Source organism: Ahaetulla prasina, chromosome 11 (genome assembly GCF_028640845.1).
Source record: "Ahaetulla prasina isolate Xishuangbanna chromosome 11, ASM2864084v1, whole genome shotgun sequence".
NCBI lineage: Eukaryota > Metazoa > Chordata > Lepidosauria > Squamata > Colubridae > Ahaetulla > Ahaetulla prasina.
Window position 1 is genome coordinate 2,011,258 of NC_080549.1, and position 17,041 is coordinate 2,028,298.

The 17,041-nt window shown below is 47.1% G+C and overlaps 1 protein-coding gene across 1 annotated transcript in view; it reads right to left on the reverse strand.

The window, feature by feature from the left end:
• The window catches only part of MAP7D3 (MAP7 domain containing 3), a 36,605-nt gene that overhangs the window by 11,375 nt on the left and 8,189 nt on the right, over positions 1-17,041 (reverse strand). Inside the window, exons 3-13 of the mRNA XM_058197150.1 lie at positions 15,811-15,891; positions 14,047-14,210; positions 12,066-12,177; positions 11,421-11,441; positions 10,145-10,246; positions 9,862-9,960; positions 7,891-7,980; positions 6,651-6,773; positions 4,712-4,827; positions 3,283-3,413; positions 2,079-2,305 (exon numbers count right to left, since the gene is read on the reverse strand). Coding sequence (XP_058053133.1) covers positions 2,079-2,305; positions 3,283-3,413; positions 4,712-4,827; positions 6,651-6,773; positions 7,891-7,980; positions 9,862-9,960; positions 10,145-10,246; positions 11,421-11,441; positions 12,066-12,177; positions 14,047-14,210; positions 15,811-15,891 — 1,266 coding nt within the window. The remainder of the gene's footprint in view (positions 1-2,078; positions 2,306-3,282; positions 3,414-4,711; positions 4,828-6,650; positions 6,774-7,890; positions 7,981-9,861; positions 9,961-10,144; positions 10,247-11,420; positions 11,442-12,065; positions 12,178-14,046; positions 14,211-15,810; positions 15,892-17,041) is intronic.

The window sequence follows — 17,041 nt, forward strand, 5'->3', positions numbered from 1 at the left end:
CCCCAAGTCCGGCGTGCTAGGAACGCAAGGCGGGAAGATGCAGGGGGAAGCCCCCTGGCCCGGGAAGTTAGCCCGGGAAGGGCTGGGGTTGGCGCCGCTCAGGGAGTGAGAGGAGACCCCCAGGCGCGACATGGGATCGTAGCCGAATAGCATCCTTCTGCCGAGAGAGGAGGCCGGCGGGACATCGTGAGAGCAGAAAGACGGCGCGGCAGGAGACGAGGGACTGAAGACGCAAGGTGGCAACTCAGGAAGGAAGGTGAAGGAGGCCGGTGATTCTGCAAAGGAAAACACGGGGGGGCTGAAGCCAGGGGCCGCTCAGGCCGCCCCACGATGCCATTTAATGCTTAGCTACAGGTGCTAAGGGGACGACAAGCGGGACCCAGCAGCCAGGAAGGGATCCCGGGGGCCTGCTTAAAGCGATACAGTTACTCCTCGGCTTCACAACCAAAATTGAGCCCAAAATTTCTGTCGCCGAGTCGGACGTTTGTGAAGTGAGTTTTGTCCCAGTTTGCGACCTTGTTGGCCGCAAAGGTTACGTGAATCCCTGCAATTGTTAAGTTAATCCGAGCCGTGGTGGTGCAGTGGTTAGAATGCAGTAGTGCAGGCTAACTCTGCCCACTGTCTGGAGTTCGATCCTGACCAGCTCAAGGTGGACTCAGCCTTCCAACCTTCAGAGGTCGGTAAAATGAGGACCCAGATTGTTGGGGGCATGGTGCTGTCAGTGTAAGCCGCTTAATGGCAGCTGTAAAACACTGTGAAGTGGTATATAAGTCTAAGTGCTCTTGCTAATTCTGCCCACTGTCAGGAGTTCAATCCTGACCGGCTCAAGGTTGACTCAGCCTTCTGTCCTTCCGAGGCCATTAAAATGAGGACCGAGGTTGCTGGCAGCAACAGGCTGACTCTGCAGAGATGGCTGTGAAGCAGTATATAAGTCTAAGTGCTATTGCTAGTAACACGGTCGTTAAGTGAATTTGGCTTCCCCGTCAACTTTGCTTGTCAGAAGGTCGCAAAAGGGAGATCACGCAACCCTGGGACACGGGGTCATAAATGTGAGTCAGGTTGTTAAGCATCCAAATATAAATCATGTGACCGAGGGGATGCTGCAATGGCCATAAGGGTGAAAAACGGTCGTAAGTCACTTTTTCAATATCACTGTAACTTTGAACGGTCATTGAACAAACTGTTGTAAGTCGAGGACTCCCTATAGGGCAGGGGGAGCAACCTCTCGCTGCACACACCTGGCCCTAGCCGAGCCCCCGACTCACCTGGAGCTCTTGGTGGAAGGATCCAGCCAAGGATGGCCTGGATTAGACCCTTTTCCTGTATGAGTTTACTTGTGGGGGGGGGGGGAGAGAAAGCGCCTCCTTTGCAGGATGGGAGGGGTAAAGGATGGGGTGGGGGTTTGGGTGATGCCGGCTGGGGAATTCTGAGAGTTGAAGTCCACGTATCTTAAAGTGGCCGAAGCTGAGAAACACGGCTCTCTTATTGAGCGCAACGTGGGAAACAGTCTGGTACTAAGACAGATTCAGCAATGGTGACAGGGGCGCATGTCACCCTTAAAAAGAAATTTATATTTACTTGTTTGTTTTACATTTCAGCAGGATGGATTTGATTTAAATCAAACCGATTTAAATCGTAATTTTTAAAGAGCAATGGGCATCTCTGTCCCACTGTTGACTCAGCGGCAGTCCCAATATTGCAGAATATATAAAGCCTCAGGCTATGTAACTCGGCTCCATTTCATGCTGGGTAAACTAAATTATTAATCTATCTTAAATAGAAACTATCTTTAGATAAGATTTTTACTCCAAAAGCGCTTTATTAAAATAAATTTGATAAAAATAAAAACCAAATCTGATTTAAACAACAGCAAAAAATCCGATGTATTTATTAATTAAAAAATACCAATTTTTATCCACCCTCCATTCCACATTTCTAAACCACCCATCTCCCTCAGAGACAGACCCTGGGCGATGGACAATGAACCACCAATGTCTAAAACTGTGTATAAAAATTTAAATGTTCACATAAATATGTATATTTTGGGGTTAAAGTCTCTATTTAGAGTTCTCTTTTACCTTCTTTGGTTTTAGAGGGTCCTGCGGGCAGTTCTTTCTCCGAGGGGCCCCCAACGGCTCCCTGCTCCTGAGGGGCTGGACTGCTGTCCGTCTCGCTCTTCTTTTTGGTGACGCCGAGGACGTTGGGGGTGAGGGGCGGGCGCTGAATCGGGGCCGGTTTCGAGGCCGCCATGGGTGAGGATGGCCGCTGCCGCGAGACATTCAGGGAAGACGGCTGCGTCCTGCGTCTGGCGAGAGAGGGGGAGCGATTAGGAGGGGCTCGGAAGGCCGAAGAATGCGCTGACCCAACGCTTGCTTGCTTGAGCCTTCATAAGCCGCCTTCGCAGATACTAGTCTTAGTTTTTTCTTTGAAGTCGTTTCGCTTCTCCTCCGAGAAGCTTCTTCAGCTCTGACTGGATGGTGGGCAACGGAAGGATTTATACTCATTTGCATCCTTTTAGACCAGGGGTCACCACTCTTTCGGACCTCAGGAGCCACTAAATTCTTAATTTTAAATCCCATGGACCACTAATATGCATTTTTTAAAAAAAGATAAATATAAAAAATGCAAATAATTTTTCTGCGGACCACCAAAGTTTTCTCGCGGACCACAGACTACCAGTTGGTGACCCCTGTTTTAGACGGTCGTTGAGGCCGCTTGGAGGTATGTCTGTGTCCTCAGGATCACCCGAGTGGTGCAAATGGCTGCAGAGCCTTCCATTCCCCACCATCCAGGCAGAGCTGAAGAAGCTTCATGGATGAGAAGCGAAACGTCTTCAAAGAAAAACCAGAAAGTCCAGCTGCCTCTTGAAAAAGCACCTTTGGGACAACCATGACCTGGAGGACGGAGAATCTCCACAGACTTCTAAAGTCCTTCTGACTTTATGGAGAGAACGTGAAACCAAGAAGTAAACAATTGGTTTCTTGAATAGGTTTCTTGGGGTTGCTCAAGTAGGTGCAAGAATTAAGGAGAAACTTCCGAGCAGTGGGGACAATTGACCAGTGGAGCAGCTTCTGGCTTCAGAAGTTATGGGTGCTCCACAACTGGAGGTTTTTAAGAAGAGACTGGACAGCCATTTGTCTGAAATGTTCTAGGGTCTCCTGCTTGAGCAGGGGCTGGACTAGAAGACCTCCAAGGTCCCTTCCAGCTCTATTCTGACTGACTGACTGGTTTTAGCCTGAGCACAATGGAGCAAAAGCAAGAGATTCTGAACGGGATAGAAACCTGATCGTTGCTGGAGAAGGAGGGAATTTCCCCACGTTCCCGGGTGAGACTGAGCGCCTGGAGCTGGGCAGAGAAGGTGAAGGAGCTCTCCTCCCTGTGGAAGATGGGGGCTGCTTTGCTGGCTCAGGTTTCTTAGAAAAGAAGAGAGAGAGAGAGACGGAGAGAGATGCTGTCACATCACCGGTTTTCTCTTGAGAGACGTTGCAGAGCTTCAGCTAACAAATAAATAGAATAAATTCCACTCTGTTGGGTAGAAAAATCTTCTTCTCAGCTGAGATGGTGAAAAATAGAACCCAGGTCTTTTAATTCGCATTCATAGGGAGGCGAAGGGGAGATAAGAGTTTTAGACCAGGGGGCATCAACCTTTCGGACCTCAGGGACCACTAAATTCATAATTTTAAATCCTGCGGACCACTAATATGATCTGCCTAATGACCGACTGGGTGGGAGTGGCTAGGTGGTCATGTGATTGGGTGGGTGTGGCCAACTTGATGTCACTCATGTCGAGGGGCATCTTGCTGGCCTCTCCTTGCCTCTTCCCTCCCAGCCACTCCTCTCCTGCCCAGCCAGGCTCCTTAGGGCCCCAACAGGAAGCAGTTGTTGGAGCTAAGCAGCCACCACGAGAAAGAGTTGGCAAAACAGCTCAGTTCAAATTGGATCTGACCGAGGTGGCGGCTCAGTAGAAGCACCTCACTGAGGACTAGGAGCATAGGCTTTCCAAGCAGAGGAAAGACCTGTGGAAGTGCAAGGCCAGGTACCGGCGCCTGGAGGCTCTGCAGGCTGAGATGGTCAGCCAGTTCCAGGCCATGAGGCAATCCCATTGGAACAAGGCCCTCTGGCTCTTCGTCACCAACAGCGCTTCCCTCCAGCCTTCACCAAAAGCCCTGCACCAGGTGACTGAAGAAGACCCCGCCAGAATTTCTGCCCCCCTCCAACCTGCACTAGAAGACCCCGAAGGGGGAGACTCTCTGCAGCAACACAAACGTTCATTGCACGTATCCGGCCCAGGAGCTGTAATTGGAGGACCCCTGGTTTAGTGCAATATAAGAAAAGCAAATAATTTTTCTGCAGACCACCACTTGGTGACTGCTGTTCTACACTATCTGAAAAATACGTTGAATTACAGAAAAGCTGGTCAGAAATCAAAGGATTGTCAGCAAAACTCGGTTTCAAAAGAGGTAGAATAGGGCTTTTTAAAACCCCTGCATAACCACGTCAATGCCAAAAACGTTACAAACAAGACCCTCCTCGAATACTTCAATTATACCCTTCATCTCATCACAACTGCTCCATCACAAAAGCGGGGGGAGTAATTGAAGCCATCCTATCAAAAGAACTGGGGGGGGGGGCTTCCATTATCAGTGGGGCTTGTACTGATGCTATCACTGAAGCTGCAATCAGCAGCCGGCCACACAAAAGGTGGACTTACCTGTGCAGATTCTGAGGAGACGCGTTCCGAGGAAGAGGCGGCAGCCCCCTTCAATCGGTCTGTGCTGCGACTACGTAATGGCACTCTGGGGAGGTGGGCTGGGAAGCTGGTGGAAGCTGAACAAGGACAGAGGGGAGAAAAGTATCAACAGCCGAGAATATTTGCAGCTCAGGGTTGAGCTGTGGAGTCCTTGGTGCTCTCTGAGTTTGGTGGGGTTTTTTTTTTTTTTTTGGCAGGTGTTTCATGACCCAACTAGGTAACATCATCAGTGCTAGGAGGGAGTGGCGTTTGCAGAGGAGGAGGACAGTGGGGTCCTGGGTGCTTTCTGAGCTTGGTGATTTTCTTGCAGACGTTTCGTGACCCAACTAGGTAACATCTATCAGTGTGTTGTGGTCCACCAGCAGCCTGTAGAGCTGGCAGCAGAGTCAGACAGTGAGGAGGCTGGGGAGGACAATGGGCCAGTCCTGGAGCCAGGGGAAGGCCCAGACGAGGGCTCTGCATCGGAGGCAGAGGTGGGACCAGGGCCATCTGGGAGCAATGCACGGACTCCGGAGCCTCCAGAGGCGGACAACGGAGAGGCAGAGGAACAGGAGGAGCCTGTTCCTAGTGCATGCATGCAAAGAGCTGGCAGCAGGGAAGAACAGCTAAAGCAAAAAGGATGACTTGGGAGTAAGGCCAGGAGATGATTGGTCCCTTCCATAAGGCTTAAAAGAACAGCAAAGGCTCTTGGGCTCTTTGTAGGAAAGCAACGTTGCTACATTTGTTCTAGTCGGCATCTCTTGTGGGGCTTTGCCAAGAAAAGCCTTTGGCAGGGTACCAAAGAAGACAAGGTTTGTGATAAGGCCAAAGGACTTTTTCTACAGGATTTGTTTTGGAATTAATTTGGACTAAGCTGAGAACAAAGTAATTCTCAGCTGTTCTAATAAAATACTTTTGTTTAGGACTGATTGTGTCTGGTAATAACTACTTAGGCCTATGTCACAACACAGTGCTAGAACCCCAGTCCCTTCTAGCACTGATAATGTTACCTAGTTAGGTAATGAGGTGTCTGCAAGAAAACCACCAAACTCAGAGAGCATCAAGATCCACACAGTCCTCCTCCTCCTCTTTCTTCTTCCCCTTCTCCTCCTCCATTCCACAAACCCCACTCCCTTCTTGCAATGATGTTACCCAGTTGGGTCATGAAATGCCTGCAAGTAAACCGCCAAGTCAAGAAGCTGATAGGCCATAAAATCGCTATAGTTGCCATGTTTGTTTTAAAGTCTTTACAGGCACGTGCAAAAAAATATTTCAAGTTGGCTGCTCTTGAAGGCATCTCCTGGGATCCAAATTCCAGGTAGAAAGCAGACATCCACCCCCAATCTGCCTGCAATCTTCAAAGCTCCTGATGGGGCAATTCAGGAGATTTGATATCTGGGGGAAGGAGCAAAACTGATTCAGTCTCCATCCTGCTGGTTGCAAAACACACAACAAGGCTGTCAGGGTTCTGACGGATGCCCTAATTAAATCTTGAGTCTCGAGCCAAGCTTCAAAAGAAAGCCAGTTATTTATTAGACGCTTCATGTTCACACGTTCCCAAGTGAAGCCAGCTCTGACCTATGTAATTTACAACCCTGTTTCCCCCACCCCAGGGTGAGTCATTAATCACATTCGCCAATGGAGCAATTTTGCAGGTTATAGAGGTCACTCCCCTCCGGCTGCTGCAGGTAACCCTGGGATACAGCCTTGAGAGAGATAAGTGTGGAATGTGCATCTGTCTTTGGCTACTGTGCAGTTTCGCTGGTTTCCTATCCCCCCTGGCCTATGGCAACTTGAGAGCAGGCAGGGGATGCTTTGCGAGTTGACAAAGGCAAGGTTAGAATAGATCAGTAGATCCCATCTGGTTCTACTCTAAACAACCCCAGCAGCCCTGCCATGCTGGATGGCTCCGGGCTGTTACCTGCGGAATCTTTGCCCTCAGCAGACAAGGTGGCTGCGCTCTTACTCCTGGCTAGAGAGGCCTGGGTGGGGGCGAGCAGGCGACTGACGGAGGTGTTCTCCAAGGAGCCGACCAAACGCCGAGCTGCGGGACGGGAAGCAACGAAGGAGGAGTCAACAAGGAGTCTCCAGGGAGAGCAAGATGGAGGACACTTTTGGGTGGAAGGCTGTCCACACCAGGGAGAAGGCTTAGGACCTTTCCCATCACGAGACACTTGTGGGTATACAAGTTTAATAAATCCATAAAAATAGGACCCAAATTCCAGAGCTAAGTAAAACCAGTCTGCTGAAGCCTACATGCACTTGCCAAAATCAGAAGTCAGATAGCGCCTTAACAATTAATCCAGTTAAGTAAAAAAAAAAAAGCGCGACCAGACTTCTGATTTCTCGAAACCAAGAGACTAACCTGGTCTCTCTGTCCAATCCACCTCACAAGGTTGTCGTTGTGGGGTAAAGAGGAGGAGGAAAAAGTACTAGTTGTGTTTGCTACCTTTGAGTTGTTTATCAAAAGAATAAAGGCAGGATCAAAATAAGTAAAATTAGATACTGCAAAGAACAGCACCCTTGCCAAGAGCTGCCTACGAGGCACAAGGTCTTATTAAAAAGGGGAAAAAAAAGAGAATTAAAAGGCAGTGCCAGGTATTGTCCAATAGGCAGGAGGGGTCAGGTGTTGGAGGGTCCACATGGGCTGCCCCCCAAAGAATCGGGAAGGAAGCAATGCAGGCAGATAGTGGGAACCAGTGGGTTTGACCTGGGCTAGCTGTACAATTTGAGGTGTGTGGCTTTCTATAAAATCTCTCTCTCCCTCTCTCTCTCTCTCTCTCTCACACACACACACATGAAACCTATTTTCCAAAGCACCTGAAGGCCAGAGAAGGAACAATGGATGGAAACTTATCAGAGATTCAACCTGGAAACAAGGAGAAATTTTCTGACTGTGAGATCAATCAACCCATGGAACAGAAGTTGCCTTCGGAAGTTGTGGGAGCTTCATCACTTGAGACTTTCAAGAAGAGACTGGACTGCCATTTGTCAGAGATGGTGTAGGGTCTCCTGCTTGGGCGATGGCGGGGGGGGGGGGGTTGGACTAGATGACCTGCAAGGTCCCTTTCAACTGTTACTCAAATTTTTGACACTCACGAATAACAAGGGCACTTTGCAACAACTTTTTGAAATCACTAACTGAGTCAATTCTTAGCTACCTGCTTTTTCTTCTTTCTGCACATTTTCTATTTCGGGAAGTTTATTGCTCACTCTGCTCAGCGATGAACTCCGCTTCTTCTCTGGTTCTCCTAGAACCCAAAACAGACGGATTATTTTTAAACTATGCTCAGGCTGACTCGGATATACACAATTTCAGATGATCATCAAAGGCATCTTGTTAGACTGAATGACAGCAACAATCCTGGCTTAGAACATACTTGTTCTGCTCGCCGACTACAAATTTGAAAGAAATGCACCCAGTATTTACTTCTTGGATTGGTTATCCTCAAGTATCAAAGGGGGGAATAAAGGCTAATTTAAATCGACCATCTTACAATATAGGAAATCCTTATGATCCAAAATTTTAGCCTAAAATTTCTGTTGCTAAGTAGGGCAGTTGTTAAGAGAGTTTTGTTCTGTTTTATGAACTTTATCTGCCCAGATGTTTAGCGATTCACCGCAATTGTTAAGTGAATCATGTGGTCATTAAGAAAACTTGGCTTCCCTGGAAGTGACGTCACCGCTCCTGCAGGGTGCTCTAACAGGGCACTCCGCGTTAGAAGATCGTAAAAGTCAGTGAAACAGTATAAATCACTGTTCACTGACCTTAGCATACCCCTTGGGTATAAGGGGGTTATGCAGAGCTGTGGGGGAGTGGTAGATCTATCCAGGGGGTTTGCTCTTAAGAGCGAATTTTTCTGGATTTATGGTCCCATCGAACCTCATATTGTTAAGTGAATCATGTGGTCATTAAGAAAACTTGGCTTCCCGCATGGAGTCTGCCTGTCAGAAGCTGGCTGGGAAAGTCACCAATGGCCACCACATGGACTTGTGACCATGAAACTGTCATAACTTCTGAATTTTGAACCTGTGAATCCTGGGAACTGAAGTCCAGACATCTAAAAGTTGCCAAGGTTGAGAAATCCGGGTTTAAGGCAAACCACAAACTTCAACTCAGGTGATACCCAGAGCACAGGTGCAGGGATGAGATCACCAGGCCCAAATATGAATAGCACTTAGATTTATATACCGCTTCACAGTGTTTTACATCCCTCTCTAAATGGTTTACGGAGTGAGCTAATTGCCCCCAACAATCTGGGTCCTCATTTTACCGACCTCGGAAGGACGGAAGGCTGAGTCAACCTTGAGCCTGGTGAGATTCGAACTGCCAAATTGCAGGCAGCAGAAGAAGCCTGCAGGACTGCGCTCTAACCATTGTGCCACCGTGGCTCATTTTAGTCCAAAATGCCTGCTTCTGTATTACAACCAGGTCTAGTTTCTTCTTGATGATTTGTAAAGGAACTTAATGAAAACAAAAATTAGTAGAAACCCAATTGGGATCTAAGGAAAGTTTGAATGGTTTTACAGAATTATTTTTAAGCTGCTTGTGCAGGTTGGGCACAACTAAGATGGCACAAACTGAACTCTGGATTAACCCTTTCTCTGGAAGCAAAGATTCCTGCAGAGTTTGTATTTATTTGGATAATCCTCCTATTTATATACAGGTAGTCCTCGACTTACAACCACAATCGAGACCAAAATTTCTGTTGTTAAGCAAGATGTTTGTTAAGTGAATTTTGCCCCATTTTATGACCTTTCTTGCCACAACTGTTAAGTGAGTCACTGCAGGCATTAAATTAGTGACACGGTTCTGAAGCGAATGTGGATTCCCTGTTGACTTCGCCTGCTGGAAGGACGCGAAAGGGGATCGCGTGATGCCTTCCCCCAAAGCACTGCAACCGTCATAAATGTGAGTCGGTTGCCAAGCAGCCGAATTTTGATCACGTGTCCATGGGGACATTGCAAAGGTTGTTAAAAGCGTGAGGGGGGGGGGGGAAGTCACTTTTTTCCAGGGCTGTTGTAACTTGGAACAATCACTTAAATGATAGATCAATCATCAATGATAGATCAATGAAATAATTCTCGTTAAATCAAAATAATGTTTATCTCAAAATGCTGGTTTGCTGCACCTTTCTGCTCTGCTTGTGAAGCGTTGGGTAGTCCTTGCTCAGAATTCACAGAACTTTTGTTATTCAGCCTGTTTAGGGAAGAACTCCTTTTAGCTGTTCCTGCAAGAAAAAGATATAGATAGATAGATAGAGATAGCTTTCTTTGCTGGCTGGGGAATTCTGGGAGTTGATGTCCTCCAGGCTTAAAGTTGCTAAGGTTGGAGACCCCTGATTTAAAGGGCAACTTTTAGGGGGTCCCGCAACTTGGAAAGAAGGACGGTGGGTCTTGGAGTCTGATCCTTACCTGCGCTGGGAGAATTGAGAAGTGCTGCCGAGGACGAGAGGCGTTTGTGAAGGGCTGTTTCGGGCTGTTTGAGGTTCAGTGCCGACGCAGAGCGCTTGCTGGCTGAAGGAACAAATGAGTATTCTTTAGTATTCTGACAAAGCCTTTTTGACCAGGAGACAGGTAGATGGATGAGAGATGGACGCAAGGGCAGATGACTGACAGACAGACACGGAGGACGACAGATATAGTAATGCTTCTGAATGTCAGTTATGATGAACGTCCGGGTGGCTTTTTAACACACGGAAGTAACATTTTGTTACATGTTCCTAGCGGGAATCACGGACTAGATCAGAGGCAAGTAACTTGGTATTGGTAAGTATTTTAGACAACCCCTTGCCCAGGAGCATTACAGGTAGCCCTTGACTTATGATCGTTTGCTTAGCGTCGCTTCAAAGTTATGGCAGCCTCAGGAAAAAAGTGCTTTACGGATCTCATGCTTATGACCGTTGCACCATGAACGCAATTTGGATGCTTATATTTGCAACTGGCTGCTACATCCTGCCATCACTTGTGTTTTGCATATATTTTTTTTCTCCAGTCTCCGGCAAAAAAAAAAAAAGTCCATCGGGGAAGTTGGATTTGCTCAACTACCACATCTGCATAGCAGTTGTGGTTAACTTGCTTCTGACCGCGGTTAAAAAGGGTGACAAAGTCGATGGCTCGTACGACAGAAATTCCGGTCTCAAGTCAAGGATTGCCTGTAGCTGTGTTAATTAGGATCTACGAGAGAAGCATTCAGGTTTCCCAGTCCTGGACTAAGGTTTACAGAGAAAGGATAGAAAAGGATGTGTTTTTTTTCCCTTTGGAAGACTAGATGGCCTGATTATCAAAAGAACTGAAGGTATAAAATTATCCTTTAAAATTGTGTACAATGATCTTTTTAGGACAGGTAAACAGGTGAACAAGCGTCACAGCCCAAGGACAGCAGGAATTCTCAACACGACACCGTGCAAAAATTTTAATAAGACAAATACATCCGTGGATTAAACCAGCCATCGACACAGAAAGGTCAGATCAGATCCCCAGAATGTCTGTGGGGGCAAATGGAACATCTGAGCATTGCAGAAAAGCAGTTTTGCTTTGAGAATAGCAGCAGCAGCAGCAGAGCAAACTTCTAAAATTGCTCATTCTGAAATTCTCAAATCAAAGGATGCTTGAGGGGGGGGGAGAGTGGGGTTTAAGGTTAATTAAAATAAAAGCAGGCAAGCAGACAGATCATTCCAAGGGAACCCACCTTCAGCTACAGCTGGGGCGTCTGTGGGAGAGAAATGGATAGGTTCATGTCACAAATTTATCGCAGCTCTCCTCAAAGAAAGAAGTTAAGAGATGGGGCCCTCGGTTGTCTTAAAATGGTTAGCAACCGGAGGGAAGTTAAATTGTCTTGGCTTTTAAAAGGCGTCTGTTATTCCATAGTGTTTGACTAGGTAATATTGAATTCACTTCCTTCCAGCGTGCCAAGACCAAACACTCCGTCTCAGCGTTCCCCAATCCAAGAGAAGAGAATATCTGGAGCTCAAGGTTAAAGATCCTTGGTATTCTCCGAGCTTGGGTTTTCTTGCAGATGTTTCATGATCCAGCATCATCAATGCTAGTTTGCAAATCCTATCTACCCCTTCAAACACTGACGAGGTTACCTACTTTGGTAGTGAAATGCCTGCAAGAAAATAAACAACCTCAGAGAACGCTAAGGACCCCACAGTCCTCTTCCTCCTCCCTACAAGCACTGATGGTGTTACCTAGCTGGGTCACGAAACGTCCGCAAGAAAATAACCAAGCTCAGAGAGAGCCAGGGACGCCACGATTCCCCAACCCGGCGTTCTCAAAACGTGTTAACGTCGCATTCCAGATGGACAGCCTGGAGTCCAAGGGAAGGACCCACCTGCCTTCCCGCTGGTGTCTGTCACCGACCCGCTCCACGACCACCGTTTCTGCCGCGTATCCAACCGCTGGCTGCGTTCCAACGTTCGATGGACCACCGCTTCGTAATGCACCTATAGATCAAACCGTCTGGGGATTAGTTTGCAAAGACTGATTGCTGCCTGCGGGAAAGTAGACCCCCCGTTCCCCCCCCAACAGGAGCTGATTATTCACCAGCTTCTACAGGACTTTATGTCACTAATTAGAATGCAAGGCCAGCTGAAGACCAGAGACCCCGATTAGCCGTAATCTTGGTGATAAACAGGATTTGCGCTAAGATGCACATGTTCAGCTGTTATGTGGCAGGAGGGCCTGACAGATTAGTAAACCCACTTCTGTGCTTTCTGTAAATTCAGTGTTTCACAAGCATGGCCATTTTAAGATGTTTGGACTTCAACTCCCAGAATTCCCCAGCCAGCCATGCTGGGAGTTGAAGTTTAAGAAACGCAGGTATAATTTCTCGCATTATTACCGTACAATGGTTTCATATATAAATTTATTCTTCTCAGCCTCCTCATTATCACTAGCAGGTGCATTTGGGGGGAGTGGGGAGGGGGATAATTTCACTTCCAAATGCAAACCTGTCCAGAATTCTCCAATGATTCAGAATTGATTCTATTTTAAAGGAACGCTAAAGCGCAAAGACTCTTATACAAAAATCTGGCATAGGTGGGAAAAAGCATTTGGCTAATTCAGTTCACAAATCAGATGGATTTCCACTTTACAGGACTCCCTTCTGTGCCCCGAGTGAAAGCAATTCAGGGAGAAATTTTCAACCACCAAGTTTTCAGGAAATGCCACCGATTGGCAGAGGAAAGAAAATACAGCTTGCAACCCTTGATGCAAGTCAAATATGATAACCTACAGGAAATCCTCATAAAGGGCTCCCTTTTTCAAATTTGCCTGCAAATCTTCCTGAGGCCAGGCAAATAATTGCTCACACCACTGCATTTTTGTTGTCGTGTCAGTGGAAACCTTTAGTCACCTAATATGACCAAGAACCACAGCCTGCCTAATCCTGCCTCTCACCAAATGCTCTTGTTGAACGATTAAAGTCATCCTCTCCTTTTCAAGATCCCATAATCCCTTGCGGGGTGGAGAGTCTGGGCAACTGAATGTAGCTGAGTGTTTTAATGGCCGGATGCCCTTCCTGTCGCCAATGCGGAGTTATATTCAGCAGATATATTCTCAATGTGCCCAGAGAGAGAAAAATCGGCCTCTAACCAGGATCGAACTCACAACCACCTGATTGTGAGATGAGAGCTCCAGACCTCTAGGCCACCACACCACTCATGCTGAATGATTAAAGTGATCAGTTAAAAATCAATCGCAGAAGTGGGAACGGATCAATTAAAATTGGGGGAAGACTTTTGAGCGCTTCCTCGCAAGCTGCATAAACATTGCGTACCACGGAATACAGGTAGTCCTCAAGTTACGGCCACAAATTGAGGCCCAAATTTACATTAAAGTGAGACATGTGTTCAGTGGGCTTTGCCCCATTTCCTTGCCATATTTGTCAAGGGAATCAACTGCGGTTGTTCGGTTACTAGCACGGTTGCTAAGTGAATCTGGCTTCCCCCTTGACTTCGCTTGTCAGGAGGGGGTCGCGTGACTCTGGGGATGGTGCGACCGTCATAAATGTGAGTCAGTTGTCAAAGTGATGTGAATTTAAGCCACGTGACCCTGGGGATGCTACAGCAGTCAGAAGGGTGAAAAAATGGCCACAAGTCACATTTTTCAGGACCGTTGTAACTTCGGTCATTGAACGGACTTTTGTAAGTCGAGGACTACCTGTCAGGGAAACTGATCCAAATGCCAAATGGGCCAGGGAGACACTGGAAATAATGACAGCGAGGTCACGGACTTATTCATTGTCCCAGCTACAAAGTTAAAGGCCAGTGCTGACCCTCCCTTAGAAACATCAACATGAAGTTGGACGCTACTTTTTCCTCTTCGATCTTCTGTTTCCTCTTCTGCTCCACTGCGGCTCTTCTCTGCTGCTCTTTCAGCTTCTGCTCCTTCAGCCGTTTCTGCTTCTCTTCCATTTGCTTTTCGTACTGCAGCTTCGCTTTCTTCTCCTTCTCCAGGATCTGTGTTTCTTTGGCAGCTGCAAAAATTCACCAAACAGTACAGGAAAGTGAAAAACCCCGGGGAGCCCAGAAAGGGTGGGGGGGAGGAATGTGTTATGCTGGCAATTGCAAACATCGAGCTTTACAGAATCAGAGAGAGAGAGAGAGAGAGAGAGAGAGAGAGAGAGAGATGGAGGGAGAGAGAGAGGGAGAGAGAAACAGAAAAAGAGACAGAAAGAGAAACAGAGAAAAAAGACAAATACAGAGACAGAAAGAGAGAAACAGAGAGAGACAGAAAGAGAAACAGAGAGACAGAGACAGAGACAGAAAGAGAGAAACAGAGAGAGACAGAAAGAGAAACAGAGAGACAGAGACAGAGACAGAAAGAGAGAAACAGAGAGAGACAGAGAGAAAAGAGACAGAGAATATCACACTGATCAGATTTTGTATGTTCAACCACCTCCATCTAGAGCCAAGACTTGCCAGGATCCACCTTATCCGCTTCAGGTCAAGGAAAAACAGAGAAAAGAAGAAGCATCATTTTATGCCAAGGATGCATTTTTACTACAAGCCAAAACCTCAAGTCCTGAGAAGTGCCTCTCTTTACAGAGCGATAGGAAGGAAATAGGCTTTTCTGCGTGGAATGGAGTGGTGCAGAACTGAAGAAGCAGGAAGCCAAACTGTCTGGATCTGGTCTCACAAACCGATCCTCCTTCAAGGGAGGGGGATTAAATCCTTGAAGGGAATATTTGGGCTGCTGGCAGCCCAAGCGTTGGTTGGTTAACCTTCCATGAACCCCTAAACCTCACACAGGCCTGCTTGGCCTACGGACAAAGAATTAGCTACCATGGGCTGTGATCTTAGTTGCTGCAGATGAGGGAATCAGAAACCTTCAGAAGCTGTGGGTGCTTCATCACTGGGTTGTTTTTTTTTTTTAAAGAAGAGACTGGACAGCCATCTGTCAGAAATGGTATAGGGTCTCCTGCTTGAGTAGAACTAGACGACCTCCAAGGTCCCTTCCAGCTCTATTCTGATTAATCTGCCTCTGACACAACAGTAGAAAAGACTCCAGGCATGGGTGTTTATTTTCAGCTCAGCTCAACCTGGGATTTTCCAGAACGGATGGAATTGTTTTTTTTTCCAAAATACTCTGCTAATGCAGCCGGAGGCAATTCTAAAGAGTTGCAGTCTAGCTCACAAAAGCCACCTGAGGCCATTTGGGTTGCTCCATCCCTCCTGCTTACCCACCCAGCCAGGATCCAGCAGGAGAGGAGAAAATATATTTCAACAGGTTTCTTAAAAAGCATTCTTTGAGTCACTTGCAGGAAGTTTAAAACAACAATAATGGCTTAAGCACACGAGTTTAGTCCTAAATCTCCCTTCTGGAATGGGAAGAAATTTGTTGCTGGCATCTGGAACATGGCAACCCGGGAAGAGCACTCTGCACATGACAGGAACCATGTGATCAGTCAAAGCTCTGCTCAGCCTCGGATCTGGAGTGTCAGTCTTTAAGGAGACCACGTGTGTTTCGAAAGCTCCTCTTTGCGACGGGAACAATCACCAACCCGCCGTTGAAAATCAAAGCCTCATGTATTTAAAAACCTTTGCGTGAAGAAGCTTGACTGAGTAGGATCATACCATGCTGTTTCTCCCGCTCTTCTCGACGTTCCCGAGCAAGCCTCTGCCTTTCTTCTGATTTCAAGAGAGAACCATCAAGCACTGCAAAAGAGAGAGAGAGAGAGAAAAAAAATTCAAATGTTTAGCACAGAAGTCTTCAAACTTGGCAGCTTTAAGACTTGTGGACTTCAACTCCCAGAATTCTCCAGCCAGCCTAGCTGGCTGGAGAATTCTGGGAGTTGAAGTCCACAAGTCTTAAAGCTGCCAAGTTTGGGGACTCCTGGCTTAGCACATTGGAGGGACCTGGAGGAACAAGGGACCATTTCCAACAAAATACACACCTCCTCCTCCGCACGCAAAAGGCAGCACGTTCATGTTCAGGATACACACTGTGTATCTTGAATGGCTGTGTGCCAACGTACTTTCTAACTCACTGCAGGAAATCTTAATTCACTTATTTTCATGCATTACATAGGACGCACGCCAGTACCACTATTTCCCAGATTACAAGGGGATTGTTCTGACCTAGGCTTCCTGAGATAGTTTAAAGCACACGATTAGTCCCCAAAACCCTCTTTTTATTTCAATGGCTGTGAATTCTGTTCATTCACCGCCCGTGATGAGTCACAAATAGTTTGTAAAGAGTCCGACAGAAGTCTGCCACAGTCCTTTGGGATAAGGCTGATAAACACCCACTTTTTTTATCTCCCTTGACACGCACAAAGACCTAATTGGCAATTAGCTTTGCAAGGCTACATGGAGCACAGAGTCAAAACAGAGCTTTAGAATTTAAACCGACCAGAACGAACAGAGTTGCTTCCTGCAAAGGCTCATGTCCCTTTGCTCCATCTTTATTATCTTATGGGAGGGGCCAATCATCTCCAAGCCCTACTCCTGAGTCGCCTCTTTTGTCTTAACTGTTCTTGCTTTCTGGCAGCTCTGCGTATGCGCGCAGGAGTCAGCGCATCACTCCCAGATGGCCTTGGCCCCATCTCTGCCTCCGCTGCAGAGCCCTCTTCAGAGCCTTCCCCAGACTCCAGGACTGGCCCATGGTCCTCCCCAGCCTCCTTACTGTCTGACTCTGCTGCCAGCTCTGCTGGCTGCCAGTGGGCCACAACAAGGATGGTTTTCCTGGCCTGGCACTGCAGACTTTCATTCATCTAATTTCTGATATATTTATTTTTTCTGAAGATAAGAACGTCACATTTTGAACAAATATGAGCTGCATGGAAAGAACTGCTCCCAAGGTCAA